The sequence below is a fragment of the Wasmannia auropunctata genome, unplaced genomic scaffold (genome assembly GCF_000956235.1).
Source record: "Wasmannia auropunctata unplaced genomic scaffold, wasmannia.A_1.0 LD336038.1, whole genome shotgun sequence".
Classification (NCBI taxonomy): Eukaryota; Metazoa; Arthropoda; class Insecta; order Hymenoptera; family Formicidae; genus Wasmannia; species Wasmannia auropunctata.
The window spans coordinates 1,520,753-1,534,606 of NW_012026852.1; the positions used below are offsets into that span (position 1 = coordinate 1,520,753).

The 13,854-nt window shown below is 45.5% G+C and overlaps 3 protein-coding genes across 4 annotated transcripts in view; 2 read left to right on the forward strand and 1 right to left on the reverse strand.

The window, feature by feature from the left end:
- The first annotated feature begins 663 nt into the window (after positions 1-663).
- Positions 664-3,969, forward strand: LOC105452072 (heat shock protein 83). The gene is made up of 3 exons (XM_011692894.1): positions 664-1,021; positions 1,401-1,519; positions 1,611-3,969. Exons 1-3 carry the CDS (start codon positions 872-874, stop codon positions 3,508-3,510), a joined length of 2,169 nt encoding a protein of 722 aa, XP_011691196.1. The 5' UTR covers positions 664-871; the 3' UTR covers positions 3,511-3,969.
- Positions 3,970-4,891: 922 nt separating this feature from the next.
- Positions 4,892-11,086, forward strand: LOC105452076 (staphylococcal nuclease domain-containing protein 1). The gene is made up of 9 exons (XM_011692904.1): positions 4,892-5,447; positions 5,888-6,009; positions 6,146-6,288; positions 6,375-6,869; positions 6,998-7,478; positions 7,587-8,217; positions 8,301-8,750; positions 8,842-9,048; positions 9,323-11,086. Exons 1-9 carry the CDS (start codon positions 5,397-5,399, stop codon positions 9,428-9,430), a joined length of 2,688 nt encoding a protein of 895 aa, XP_011691206.1. The 5' UTR covers positions 4,892-5,396; the 3' UTR covers positions 9,431-11,086.
- Positions 9,705-13,854, reverse strand: part of LOC105452075 (methylosome protein 50-like) — a 45,757-nt gene continuing 41,607 nt past the window's right edge. The window contains exons 1-5 of one of the 2 annotated variants that reach the window (XM_011692901.1): positions 12,916-13,608; positions 12,469-12,793; positions 12,006-12,178; positions 11,729-11,924; positions 9,705-11,610 (exon numbers count right to left, since the gene is read on the reverse strand). In XM_011692901.1, coding sequence (XP_011691203.1) covers positions 11,427-11,610; positions 11,729-11,924; positions 12,006-12,178; positions 12,469-12,793; positions 12,916-13,021 — 984 coding nt within the window. In that variant the 5' untranslated portion in view covers positions 13,022-13,608 and the 3' untranslated portion in view covers positions 9,705-11,426. Of the gene's footprint in view, positions 11,611-11,728; positions 11,925-12,005; positions 12,179-12,468; positions 12,794-12,915; positions 13,609-13,854 lie in introns of those variants that run through there. The other variant, XM_011692903.1, reaches the window with a different exon arrangement.

A 13,854-nucleotide genomic window follows, 5' to 3' on the forward strand; every position in this document is an offset into this window, starting at 1 on the left:
AACATTCAGAAACAAAATCTCGAGAACTTATTACGAGTAATGATATTAGCGACCCGATTATCGTGGTAATTAACCTCGTGGAAATTTACCTCCACCCGACGACGTTTACGCGATAAATTCTCAAAGAGACCGTTTCGACGAAACGGGAAAATGGAATCGACGAACGAAAGCGAGAGCGTTCTCTCACGTTTTAACACGTGGAGACGCTTACGCGCCTAAAATCATCTCAAATCAGCCTTGACACACGCCGAGAGCGCGGGATGGTTGCCGACGCTGAAAAACGTGGTCGATCGCATGACACCCATACGTGCACGCGACGCGCTCATGCACACACGTACACACGGAGTAGCGCGCGCTCCCACCCCTCCGGCTATCGTCGATGAGCGAGGAGCTTTCTCGACGGTTCTAGCGGGTTCTAGATCCTCCGAAAAATGTCGCCGCTTCCGACGCACGACGCGAGTCAACGCGAGCGCGGCGAGCCGGGCCGAGCGGACGCGTTTCGCGCGGGCTAATCGCCCGCGCCTCGACTCGTCGATTTTCCCGACGATTTTTCCCGGGGCGACGCGAGCCGCCGCGGCTCGATTCCGCGCGCGAGACGCTCGCTTGAGTCGGCGTCTATCCGGTCGGATAGAAGGTTCCAGAAGTCGGGCCGCGGCGCGGCCGCTCGATAGAAAACCGACGCCGCGCGCCGCGCTGTGACACTCGTTGGTGAGCTCCCGTGGCGGAAGGATCGTCGCTGCTCGTCGGTGATCTCTCGTTCTTCGCGCGCCGTCGTTCGTACGTGTTCCGATTTTCGGAGTGCGAGGCTCGTGCACTTGCGTTTTTTTTTCGCGTTTCATTCGGATTTAGTATTTGTTAATATTGTGAAATAATGCCTGAGGACGTGAGCATGGCGGACGCCGGCGAGGTGGAGACCTTCGCCTTCCAGGCCGAGATCGCCCAGTTGATGAGCCTGATCATCAACACCTTCTACTCGAACAAGGAGATCTTCATCCGAGAACTGATCTCCAACTCGTCCGACGTGAGTGGCTTGCTTTGTTGTTAATAAAAATATATTTGGCGACACCGTTTCCCGACGTTCGCGGCGTTGCCGTTGATGTAGTCCACTTCCGTTTCCGTTGTCGACCTCGTGTTCTCACACGCCTCTCGATTTTGTATATTTAAATATTTCTTAATATGTTTTATACATTTTATCGGATTTTAATAATTTTTTCATGTCATTTTTATGTGATACGTATAACTTTTTTGAATTTTTTTTTATTACGTTTGGAAGTTGGGATATTGTGAAAAAAGGAAAATTAGAAACAGAACGTTAGAAATAATCGTGTAACTTCGGAAAAGTGATAAAAACATTCTTGTTAATAGCGCGATATTAAATCCTTTGTGAATTTTTTGTTTAGGCGTTGGACAAAATTCGATATGAATCTCTCACGGATCCATCCAAGCTGGATACCTGCAAGGAATTATTTATTAAGATTGTTCCAAACAAGAACGACCGCACCCTGACGATTCTCGATTCGTAAGTATCTTTTATAAAAATAAATATATGCGACATATATATTAATATTCACAACGCTTGTCTTTAAATTGAATTTTCTGTGTCTTTACAGTGGCATTGGTATGACCAAAGCCGACCTTGTAAATAACCTGGGTACCATTGCCAAGTCGGGTACGAAGGCGTTCATGGAAGCTTTGCAGGCGGGCGCTGACATCTCCATGATTGGACAGTTTGGTGTGGGTTTCTACTCGGCGTACCTCGTGGCCGACAAAGTCACCGTGATCTCGAAGCACAATGACGACGAGCAGTACCTGTGGGAGTCCTCCGCCGGCGGTTCGTTCACGGTTCGTCCCGACAATGGTGAACCAATTGGACGCGGCACCAAGATCGTCCTGCACATCAAGGAGGATCAGACCGAGTATCTGGAGGAGTCCAAGATCAAAGAGATCGTGAAGAAGCACTCTCAGTTCATTGGCTATCCCATCAAGCTCGTCGTCGAGAAGGAGCGCGACAAGGAACTGAGCGAGGACGAGGAGGAGGAGCCCGCGAAGGAGGGTGCATCCGAGGATGAGAAACCCAAGATCGAGGACGTTGGCGAGGATGAGGAAGAAGATAAGCCCAAGGACGAGAAGAAAAAGAAGAAGAAGACCATCAAGGAGAAGTACACCGAAGACGAGGAGTTGAACAAGACGAAACCGATTTGGACGAGAAATCCAGACGATATCACGCAGGAGGAGTACGGCGAGTTCTACAAGAGCTTGACCAACGATTGGGAAGATCATTTGGCTGTGAAACACTTCTCCGTGGAGGGACAGCTGGAATTCCGAGCGCTGCTGTTCATTCCGCGTCGCGCGCCCTTCGACCTCTTTGAGAATAAGAAGAGGAAGAACAATATTAAGTTGTACGTACGTCGCGTCTTCATCATGGACAACTGCGAGGATCTGATCCCCGAATATCTGAACTTCATCAAGGGTGTCGTGGACAGCGAGGATCTGCCGCTTAACATCTCTCGCGAGATGTTGCAGCAGAATAAAATTCTAAAGGTCATCAGGAAGAATCTCGTCAAGAAGTGCTTGGAGCTCTTCGAGGAATTGTCGGAGGACAAGGAGAATTACAAGAAGTGCTACGAGCAATTCAGTAAGAATCTGAAATTGGGCATCCACGAGGACAGCCAGAACAGGAAGAAGCTGTCGGAGCTGCTGCGCTACCACACATCCGCGTCCGGCGACGAGATGTGCTCGCTGAAAGATTACGTTGGTAGAATGAAGGAGAGCCAGAAGCACGTCTACTACATCACCGGCGAGAGCAGGGAGCAGGTGGCCAACAGTTCCTTCGTGGAGCGTGTGAAGAAGCGCGGCTTCGAGGTCGTGTACATGACCGAGCCCATCGACGAGTACGTCGTCCAGCAGCTCAAGGAATTCGACGGAAAGCAACTGGTGTCCGTCACAAAGGAGGGTCTCGAGTTGCCGGAAGATGAGGACGAGAAGAAGAAGCGCGAGGAGGACAAGGCCAAGTTCGAGAACCTCTGCAAGGTCATGAAGGACATCCTGGACAAGAAGGTGGAGAAGGTCGTAGTGTCCAACAGACTGGTCGACTCTCCGTGCTGTATCGTCACGTCGCAGTACGGCTGGACGGCGAACATGGAGAGGATCATGAAGGCGCAGGCGCTCCGCGACACGTCCACCATGGGCTACATGGCGGCGAAGAAGCACCTCGAGATCAATCCCGATCATCCCATCATGGAGAACCTGAGGCAGAAGGCCGAGGCGGACAAGCACGATAAGTCCGTCAAGGATCTAGTCATGCTGCTCTTCGAGACTGCTCTGCTGTCGTCCGGCTTCGCGCTCGAGGACCCGCAGGTGCACGCTTCTAGAATATATCGAATGATCAAGCTCGGCCTGGGCTTCGACGACGAGGAGACGTCGAACGCCGAGGACGAGAAGATGGACATGGAAGTGCCGACGTTGGAGGGTGACTCCGAGGAGGCGTCGAGAATGGAGGAAGTGGATTAAAGTTCTAATTGAACCATTCACGATAAGAATCTAATAGGTCGCGAATCCAAAGACTTTCTTAGATCCGTGAAAAACGAAAGACTACTTTTTTTTTTAATTTTATTGTTCTAGCGCTCTTATCTGTTTTCTTCATTTCTCAGTGCCGAGAGAATTGGATGTTTATGTTCAACTGGAAATGTGCTAATCTGTATCTCAACTTTACAGAATAACCATATCTTTAGCGAACGTGTCTACACGCAATTCTATCGACAAGCAAAGATATCTCGCCATTTAATTACGTCGAAATGTTCATTCATTTGTATTTTACGTGTCGCGCTTCGCCCATCTTGCATTAACATTTTTTTGTACCTTTGCGTGTTTAGATTCACTTACATCATTCCATCATCTTATCTTAAATTAATGTAGAATAATGATGTAAACACTGTGCGCAATAAAATAAAACGAATCGTATTTAAGAAATTGTATTTTCATCCAGACGTTCCTATTAATTTTTAGAATCTCAAGAAATTGTTCTGTAATGACCTTAGAAAAAATACTTTAAATTTAATGTCTTATAAAAGTAATTAAATAGTTTAACATTCTTGATTAATTTATATTTTTATGGAACTACTTGAACTTTATATTGATGAGATAAAAAATTGTGGATATCTGTCGTCTGGAACATTAATCATTATTGGGTCTTCAATACTTAAGATATTATTTAAACATCTGAGATATTCATGAAATAAATGTATTAAATTTTAATACACAAGTTTCTTAAATTTAGTGATAAATTTATAGTCAATATTTTCTCATCGAGAAAACAGCTAGCTCACTGATTCGAAGCTATTTTCAATAATTAAGTTCAAGATAGAAATTAGTGATATTATGTAAGATATTCTTGAAGTAAACATTAAATTTTAATACATAAACTGAATAAATTCGGCGATAAATTTGGTCGATATTTTCTCGCAATCAGTGAAAACATTGGTCTTGCTAACTCAAAGCTATCTTCATTAATTAAACTTAAGATAGAAATTAACGACATGTATATAGTATATAATTATATCGTATTTAGATATACGTTAATATATCCAAATCCTGATAAACAATATATTTGCTGTACATCTCGTGGCAATAATCCTGAATAATCCCACATAATCTAACTATGAAACATCTTGAAATGGGTTCAATGAGTGTGCTCTTTTTTGAGGATGTCTATCTTGCATCGTCTGCACTCGGAGTGCACACGCAAGCATTGACCGGGGAGATAGCGGAGAGGAGAGGATCATCGTGGCCAGGTGCAAAGGTGCTTAAAAACGAACGGACCTTCCCGGCCGCGGCACGGTTTCTCGCGCAGGCCGACCGCTCTCGTGCGCGCCAGCTCGAAGGCGGAGCTATAGAGTGCGACACCGTGTCGCGCGGCGTGTTGTCGCGTGTTGCCACATCACCACCGAGCCCAAGCGAATTTCGGAGCGTGTCCCCCCGCGGTGTGTAGATCGCGCTCGCGCCGATCGCCCGCCAGCCAGCCACCTCGCAGCAGCCTGAGCGATTACACCACACGAGTATACGTGGAGAGGAAAAACGTGAGAGAGCCGTGGGCCGCGCCGCCTGTCTCTGCCCCGCGTTCGTCCCAGCCAACATGACAACTCGTCACTTTTGAGTTCGCATCCGCGTTTCTCGCAAGAGAGAAAGAGAGAGCGTGACTCTCCTCTCCTCTCCTTTTTTTTTCTCCCCACGCGACGCGCCACGAGGAGCGACGAAAGTCGCGGAGTCACGAGCGGCAGCTGCTACCGTACCCTCGACCCGAGAGCGCACGTGCGGATCGTCTGGAGAGCCGAGCGCACCCGACCGTCGCACCGATCGCACCGATTTTAACCCCGTCCGAGGGCCATCGCGGCGGCATCATGAGCGCACCCCAGGCACCAGTGAAACTGCGGAACGGGGTGGTGAAGCAGGTGAGGAATCATGAGGAATCGCCGGATCGACGCGCCATCGGCCGCTCTCCTTCTCGCGTGCGCGACGATAACACTCGCGGCTACTTCGCACCGCGTTACACAATGTTGTTGTCCCCCTGCCCGCTCGTCCAGTTGGCAGGAACCACGCCGTGGAACATATGGTTGCAATCTGGAGGAATCGTTGCCGCAGCGGCCTGCCACGTGTGCCCTCCTCTAGCGTTTAGATATTCGCCACGTTAATGATGATGTTTTCATTGTCCTCTTGCTTTTTTTTAATTTATTCCCTCAGTGAGCGGCGAGAGCTCGCTGTACGACTCGGTAGAGTTCTATGAAAGATATTAGCGATTGCGTAATTGGTATTCTAATACGAGATATGATACGGTGCTGGATATTTTGGGATACTAAGAGCCTCCTCATGCAGCATAATTTTAATTCCAAAGGTGACATCGGGAGACACCGTTGTCATCCGTGGACAACCCATGGGCGGTCCTCCACCTGAGGTAACAATCACTCTGTGCAACATTACTGCTCCAAAATTGGAACGCTGGAAAGGAAATGACAGGTATGTAAAAGCGTACATTCACGAGCTATATTGTATTTTTTTTGTTTCATTATTTTCTAATTTTTGAACTAAGAAGAGATTTATATGTATAATAATTTAATTGCGACATCACAAGTAATAACTTACGTGCTCGTAGCACGGACGAGACCAAAGATGAGCCGTATGCTTGGGAAGCTAGGGAGTTCCTACGCCGAAAGCTGATCGGTCAAGATGTCACCTTCGCCACCGAGAAGTCGGTCAACACAGCCAGAACGTACGGAACAGTCTGGTTAGGAAAAGGTATTTATCGTTTAAAAAGATATTTATCGCGACAGCGTGTTAAAAATTAGATTCTTACATCTACTTACTTATTATTGCGCACGCAGACAGGAATGGCGAGAACGTGATTGAAACCTTGGTGTCCGAGGGTCTGGTGACCGTTAAGAAGGACAACCGCAATCCTACGGCCGAGCAGCAACGACTGATCGAACTGGAGAATATCGCGAAGGTCGCGAAGAAGGGAAAATGGTCGGATTCGCCGACCCCCGAGCACATACGGGACATCAAATGGACGGTCGACGATCCCCGGAAGCTGGTCGAGAAATTCGGCAAGAAGCCGATCAAGGCGGTAATCGAGTTCGTCTTCGACGGCTCCACCGTCAAGGCTTTCCTCCTGCCTGACTTTTACAATATAACGCTGATGATCTCGGGTGTACGCTGTCCTGGCTGGCCCAATGGACGTCGTGAGAATTCCGTCGGCGATCCTTACGCGGACGAGGCTAGATACTTCGTGGAGTCGCGGCTCTTACACAGGGACGTCGAAATCGTGCTGGAATCGGTCAACAATAATAACTTCATTGGCAGCATTATTCATCCTAAGGGTAAGTTCGTGGCTTTCGTCAAACGAGTCTACCGAGTCGAGCTTATATGCTTAAATTATGTATAATAAATATTCGAATATTTAAATTTAGTCATATTAAATTTGTGTTTCGTGTTTCATTTGCATTAGGAAACATCGCTGAAATTCTGCTGAGCGAGGGTTTCGCGAAATGCCAGGATTGGTCGATCAGCAACAGTAGATCCGGCGCGGAGAAGCTGTACCTGGCCGAGAAGGCCGCGAAGGAGGCGCGTCTGCGCCTGTGGAAAGACTACAAGCCGTCCGGGCCGCAGATCGAGTTCACCGGCACCGTTGTGGAGATCGTCAATGCGGACGCTCTCATTATCCGGACGCAGAACGGGGAGAACAAGAAAGTATTTCTGAGCAGTATTCGGCCGCCCACCCGTGAGAAAAAGAACACCGAGGACAGCAACAATACCGCTCGACCGAAAGATTTCAGACCACTCTACGATATCCCGTGGATGCTGGAGGCGCGTGAATTTTTACGCGAAAAATTCATCAGAAAGAATGTGAAGGTGGTGGTCGACTATACGCAGCCGGCCAGGGACAATTTCCCGGAGAAGCTGTGCTGCACCGTAACCTGCGGCAAAACGTAAGCGTAAATCGATCTCTTGCCCAAGATTTGTTTGCCTTTTAACGATTTTAAAATTATTATGTAATAAACTGATAATTCTCCTATCTCGTTTTACGATGTCAACAGGAATATCGCGGAGGCATTGGTCGGCCGAGGTCTTGCGCGAGTGATCAAGTACAGGCAGAACGACGATCAGCGTTCCTCACACTACAATCTCCTGCAAGTGGCCGAGAGCAAAGCGGAGAAGTCGCAGCACGGGCTGCACGCGAAGAAGGACATTCCAGTTCACAGAATAGTGGATCTCTCGAACGATCCCTCGAAGGCGAAGGCGTTCCTCACGTCGCTCAAACGGGCGCAGGGAATCCGAGCGGTCGTCGAGTTCGTGACGAGCGGCTCGCGGCTGAAGCTCTACCTACCCAAGGAGGACTACGTTATCACGTTCGTGCTGGCTGGGATAAGAACGCCGCGTTGTCAGAGAACGCTGCCCGGCGGCGGGGTGGTGAAGGCCGACGAATGCGGCGAGAAGGCTCTCGCGTTCACCAAGGAGCACTGCTTCCAACGAGACGTGGAGATCAAGATCGAGAACACGGAAACGAAGCTGAGCGGTTTCATCGGTTGGCTAACGGTGAACGACGTCAACATGTCCGTCGCCCTGGTCGAGGAAGGTCTGGCCGAGGTTGTGAATTTCCCGGACTCCGGGGAGCTCACGAGAACTCTTAAAGCCGCGGAGGAACGTGCAAGAGCAAAAAAGCTTAATGTAAGTAAATGTAATCAAATGAATAATTTAACGGATTACTTCGTTAAAGAAGCTGAATCATATGTGACTTGTACGTTTTGTAGATCTGGAAGAATCGCGTGGAAGCGCCAGTGGAGACCGACAAGATCGTGGACGAGAAGGAGGGGCAGGAGCGGAAGATCGATTACCAAAAGGTTGTCATCTCCGAAGTTACCGACGATCTGCATTTCTACGCCCAGTATGTCGATCAGGGTAGCTTGCTGGAGAGTATGCTTCTGCAATTGCGCCAGGAGTTGGCGGCCAATCCGCCGCTTCCCGGCGCCTACAAGCCGACCAGGGGAGATCTGGCGGTCGCGAAATTCAGCGGCGACGATCAGTGGTATCGCGTGAAGACGGAAAAGGTCTCCGGTACCAATGTCAGTGTGTTCTACATCGATTACGGCAACAGGGAGACCCTCAACGTTACGCGAGTCGCCGATCTGCCGGCGCGTTTTGCGTCCGATAAGCCGTACGCGCACGAATACGCACTTGCATGCGTGACCCTTCCGAGCGACGTAAGTAGCAGATTCTCGAATATACGACTCATGTTTCCCGAGAGGGAAATGTTTATCAACGAAAAGACATCTGTTAATGGTATCTTTGCAGACGGATGACAAGAGAGCGGCAGTGGACGCGTTTAAGGAGGATGTATTGGACAAAATTCTGCTCTTAAATATCGAATACAAGCTGAGCAACAACGTGATTGCCGTTACGCTGATGCATCCGAGCACGAACGAGGATATCGGGAAGGGTCTCATTTCCGACGGATTCCTGCACGTTCAAAAGCACCGAGATAGGAGACTTACGAAATTGGTTAGTTAATCTAACCGTCTACCGCGATAAAATTTCTTCTATTTTATTGGCCTATGCCTATCGGAAATTCGCACATTTTTACCGCCATTACCTTCTTTTATTCGCAATTTCTTTAATTCTTCTTTAATTTTGCAATCAAGCTCTCATAAAATGAAGGCATGCGAGATGAGAATCGAACTCGGGATCTATTGAGTCGATCGACTTGTACGCGAAACCACGCGTCATCCCTACTGCGATAAAATTTATTATGTTTATGTGTATCGCTTGTTTGCAGATCGAGGAATACAAGAAAACCGAAGAGGACGCAAAGCACAACCACCGCAATATTTGGATGTACGGGGACGTGAGGCCGGAAGACGATGACAAGGAGTTCGGGTTGTAATTCATATAAATGCTCAACAATGTGGGATAAGCATTATCAATATGGGGGAAAAGAAAAAAGACAGATCGTGTTTATAAAAAAAGAAAACAATATAATAAGCAGCAGATTATACGATTCTATGTACCGCTACATAGAGGAGAAAAAAAAAGATAACAATGATGAATGTCGATATGAGAGCCACATGTCGCGTTTAGTCTCAATGCAATGATGTATCTCATTGTCAGTATATAAAAAAAAAAGACAATTGTACATAACGATTTTAATAATTTCTGTAATACAGGTGAACAAAGTGCGCATACAGGTAGTCCTCGAAACGAGACTATGCAGCCCATCGGCATTACATGTGTTCTCATCGACATGAGCATTCGTTAACAAATTCGGTGCCACAAATACAAATTGTTTTGAGGACCTGATACTTTTTTCCAAATCCGGTACGGAAAAACAATCTTCAATGTGCAATTCAACAGCGTTTAGATATAACATTCAATCATTGTTAGACACACATCCATTTTTCCTAATGGACGAAAACATTAGTCATGTTTAACTCATGTACCGCGCTACTCTTTTCAAGTTTTTATATGCAAGGATGATCATGTAGCTGTAGAATTTGTAATCGCAGAATCTAATCAGGCACGACGACGGTGGTTATAAACCGAGATAAGGAAGACTCATATCAGTCAGAGTATTTTCAATTGAAACTGACGTCAGGCTCATTTGCATAATACCATTTTTCAATACCTTTTCAAAGTGGCACGCGTACGCGAATTCAGAATACGAATACGGGGGACTTATAGTAATAATGTGAAGGAAGATACTGTAAATTCATTACTGTCTTTCTTGCCGTCTCTTTTCGAAATGAATTTCACGTTATTCATGTACGTTGTATGCATAAACGAGTTTGATATATTAATGTACTTACAAAAAATTATTTATGCACAGTTGTCCTACAAAAAAAAATCAGTCCTACAAATTGCAGTACAACAAAAAATAAAAAATTTAAATGTTCAAAATATATTTACAATAAACGAAATGTTATCTACTGTGTGTTCGGGGGAAGTAACTCGCAATTTTCTGTGGTACAGAGAATGTACGTTATGTAGATTCTATGCACCACAGAACAAGCTCGCTGATGTTTATTTTATCAGAATTACTATACATATATTATATTATTACATTGTAGCGTATCTTTAATTTATATCACCTTTAACCGATACCGGAAATGATTTTCTAATTTTTTTTCTTTTTTAAGACGCTTTGTGATGGCTTTTAATTGTGATATTTTGTTCACACGTTATTACGTTATCCATTGACTTTACTTTGTAAATAAAGTGCCGTTGGATGTTTGATATACCGTACACACCGTAGGATCAGAAAAGGAAAAGAAAGACTTGTTTAAATTATACGTTAAGAGCATTACGATTCTTTTAAAGATCCACAAGATACACAGAAATTTCTCTGCTGTATCGATATACACTTGACTCCTTTACATTACTGTTATATACGTAGCGATAATATACTTTTTAATTCGAATACTTTTTTTCTCTTTTCTGCAATAAAATAGAATATATTGAGTAAACACAGAGAGTATCGTAACTATGTTGTAGAAATGTCTGAAGCAATGATCAAGAGGTTTTAAATAAATGCAAGAGGAATGTTTTTCAATGTGTTAAACGCACTGAGATCCGTCACAATCTTGTATCACCGCTAATTGTGGCAGTGAAGATACGAACTGAACACTGAACGTATGCATTTCTTGTGAATCTTTACCTTAAATTAACACCATCCAATTATCCCTGAGTTGCGATCAGTATTTTCGTCGTTGACACGTAACGAATGAAATTTTTCAATCTCTCGTGGCGAGGAGAATGTTCATTATATAATGAGGTGTTATTTCAATTAATAAATTGAATATTCTATTATGTATAAAGTGAGAAATCATTTTAATATCACAAAATTTTAATATACTAACTTGAGCTGTCCTTAGAAAACTATATATTCAATTTACTACATGCTTAAACACATTTGCGTCCCATGAACACGAGTATACATCGTCTTCGTACCATGCGAGCCCACGCACAAAATCGCTATGACTATTGTCCTCGTATAGTTGCAGCATTTCCCTACAGGCATCGAATACCTTTACCGACGTGCTGTCGAAACAGCACGCTAATTGTTCTTTCCTGGAAATTATAGATCAAGTTGTTATAAAAATTCATCGAGCGAAATATGTTATATAAGAAATATTCTGTATAAACTATTGTACAGTCAAGTAAATTCGTATTTCCGACAAATTCTCACCTCTCTGGATTTGGATTGAATAACAACTTGTGCACGCCTCTCCCATCGCATTCGGCGTACTCGTATAACGGAGTTTCCGTTTGCCTAATGTCAATTAGTACAATGTTGCCGTCGGCTGTACCTATCGCTATGAGATCATTCGAAGTGGTGTTCCACGATACTGCCGTTAAGGGACAATTAGCTCTTCTAAAGATACCTTCGAAAAAAAAGAAGAGAATTACAAAAATATAATACGTATATGAGATGACAAAAAAAAACAACACACAAAGAAACGTACAATTTGCAGGTTTGGCTCGTCTGATGTCCCATAGCAGGGATTCATTATCTAAAGAGGCGGATACAAATATAGAATTGCACATAGGCTTCACGTCTACGCCAGTGATGATGTCTGAATGAGCAAAGCTGTATGAGTAAGTCGAGATTAAGTCCTCTACATCCCAGACTTTTAAGCTGCAACAAGCGTAACATTAATAATCCCTTTGTTTAATCCTCCTTAACTCGTACTGTTAATTTGCACTCGTATATTTTGAAGCCATCTTGCCAAGAGATCATATAATGAATGGACAAACGAGAGAGATGTTATAATGTTACTAAATTGCCTAACCATTGGTTAGTTAATTACTTTTAATTTCATGTAAAATTCATTAATTTAGCACTACTTGCTTGACTCTCTTGCCCGTTCGTTATACAATTTGAAATCCAATTTGCTAAGCGAATCTCTGGGGATACTTATTTCTTACCAGCAATCCATACCGCCCGTGACGATGTTTCTGTGATTGGAAAACATGGACACCGACAGGATGCTGTCCTCGTGCTGGCAGGCGTACGCGACATGCTCAAACTGTTGTTCTGTTTGAGACATCTCGTAGATCTGCACAGCTCCGCTGTCTTCCACGCTGACGAATCTGTGCTTGTTCAGGTAAACGACGTCGCAAACTCCGCTGTCCATTCGCCGGCACGCGACGGCTTTCTCCCGCGAGAAATCCGAGATGTCCTTGTAGTACCAGAGAGTGCCGTTCCAGTAGATGTCGACCATGTTAGTGCCTCCGAGAAGGGCATTGCGCTCTGCAACAGAGAAATCAGTCTGCATCAACTATATAGTATTCAATAATATTTGTCTATATTAATATCATCTATGTTATTTCAGGCTGCGATGAAGGAGTTGAACTCCAGATCACGCTCTTTACCGTCGTAAATTTTGAGAAACTGCAGCTGCTTGGTTTCGACGGGCGATCGATTTTCTATGAATGACATGTTCCTGAAAATATCCCCGTTCAAATTCGGAATGTCCATCGCGTAATTTTATTAAATTAGGATAACGACGGTAAAAATATCAGTTTCGCGACGAAAGAGAAATCCAGGATCTCCCTTTCTCTACCGCGTCGAAGTTTGGAGGTTCTGAAGCATCAGTTCTCTGAGAGCGTCTCGGTAAGGTTAGGTGCGCGCGTGCACAGCTGCGTTCTGCGCGTGCTCGTGGAGTACAGGTGCGAGCGGAGACAATGGGAGAATTAACTTGACAGCGAAAGCGCGGGCGATAAAAGAAAAAACGATGGGCGACCCGAAATAAATAAATTAGAAATTGGATATTAATGAAAAAAAAAAAAAAATTACAAGCGCGCGACGTGTCGGCAAAATCCAAGGAAATCGGACGCGCATTTTCTTCTGTCTCGCTCGATCTGGAGAAAGAAGAGAGAAAAAATATAATATAAAGGAGATGGAGGAAGATAGAGGCAGATAAATAGATAGAAAAATAGGAGGTTTGTTCGTAGGCAGAACTCTCTTCGCACTCTCATTTCCCCTTTCTCTTTATTCCTCCATTGCAATTGCACGTTCGTCTCATTACGAGTGCAGAAGGTACGGTGCAGGTGCAGTAGTGAAGCGGCTGAAAAACGAACGAACGAACGAACGAACCGCGTTACCGGCCGCGGCGCGGCAGCGCGTGACGTAACGCGCGGCCTCCACTACCTCTCGCGCGCGCAGTTTCCCCGTCGCGTCGTCGGGGGCGCATGCGCATCGTTGGCCCAGCCGCGAATCGGAATCAGTCCAACGGAATCTCGGTGAGGATACGGCAGCACGGGAAAGGGACGACGACAACGACGACGACGACGGCGACGGCGACGGCGACG

Coding starts and splice junctions, on each gene's coding strand:
- LOC105452072 (XM_011692894.1), top strand. CDS start 872: ATGCCTGAGGACGTGAGCATGGCGGACGCCGGCGAGGTGGAGACCTTC. Junction 1,022..1,400: donor TGATCTCCAACTCGTCCGAC/GTGAGTGGCTTG, acceptor TTTTTTGTTTAG/GCGTTGGACAAAATTCGATA. Junction 1,520..1,610: donor ACCCTGACGATTCTCGATTC/GTAAGTATCTTT, acceptor GTGTCTTTACAG/TGGCATTGGTATGACCAAAG.
- LOC105452076 (XM_011692904.1), top strand. CDS start 5,397: ATGAGCGCACCCCAGGCACCAGTGAAACTGCGGAACGGGGTGGTGAAG. Junction 8,218..8,300: donor CAAGAGCAAAAAAGCTTAAT/GTAAGTAAATGT, acceptor TACGTTTTGTAG/ATCTGGAAGAATCGCGTGGA. Junction 9,049..9,322: donor ATAGGAGACTTACGAAATTG/GTTAGTTAATCT, acceptor GCTTGTTTGCAG/ATCGAGGAATACAAGAAAAC.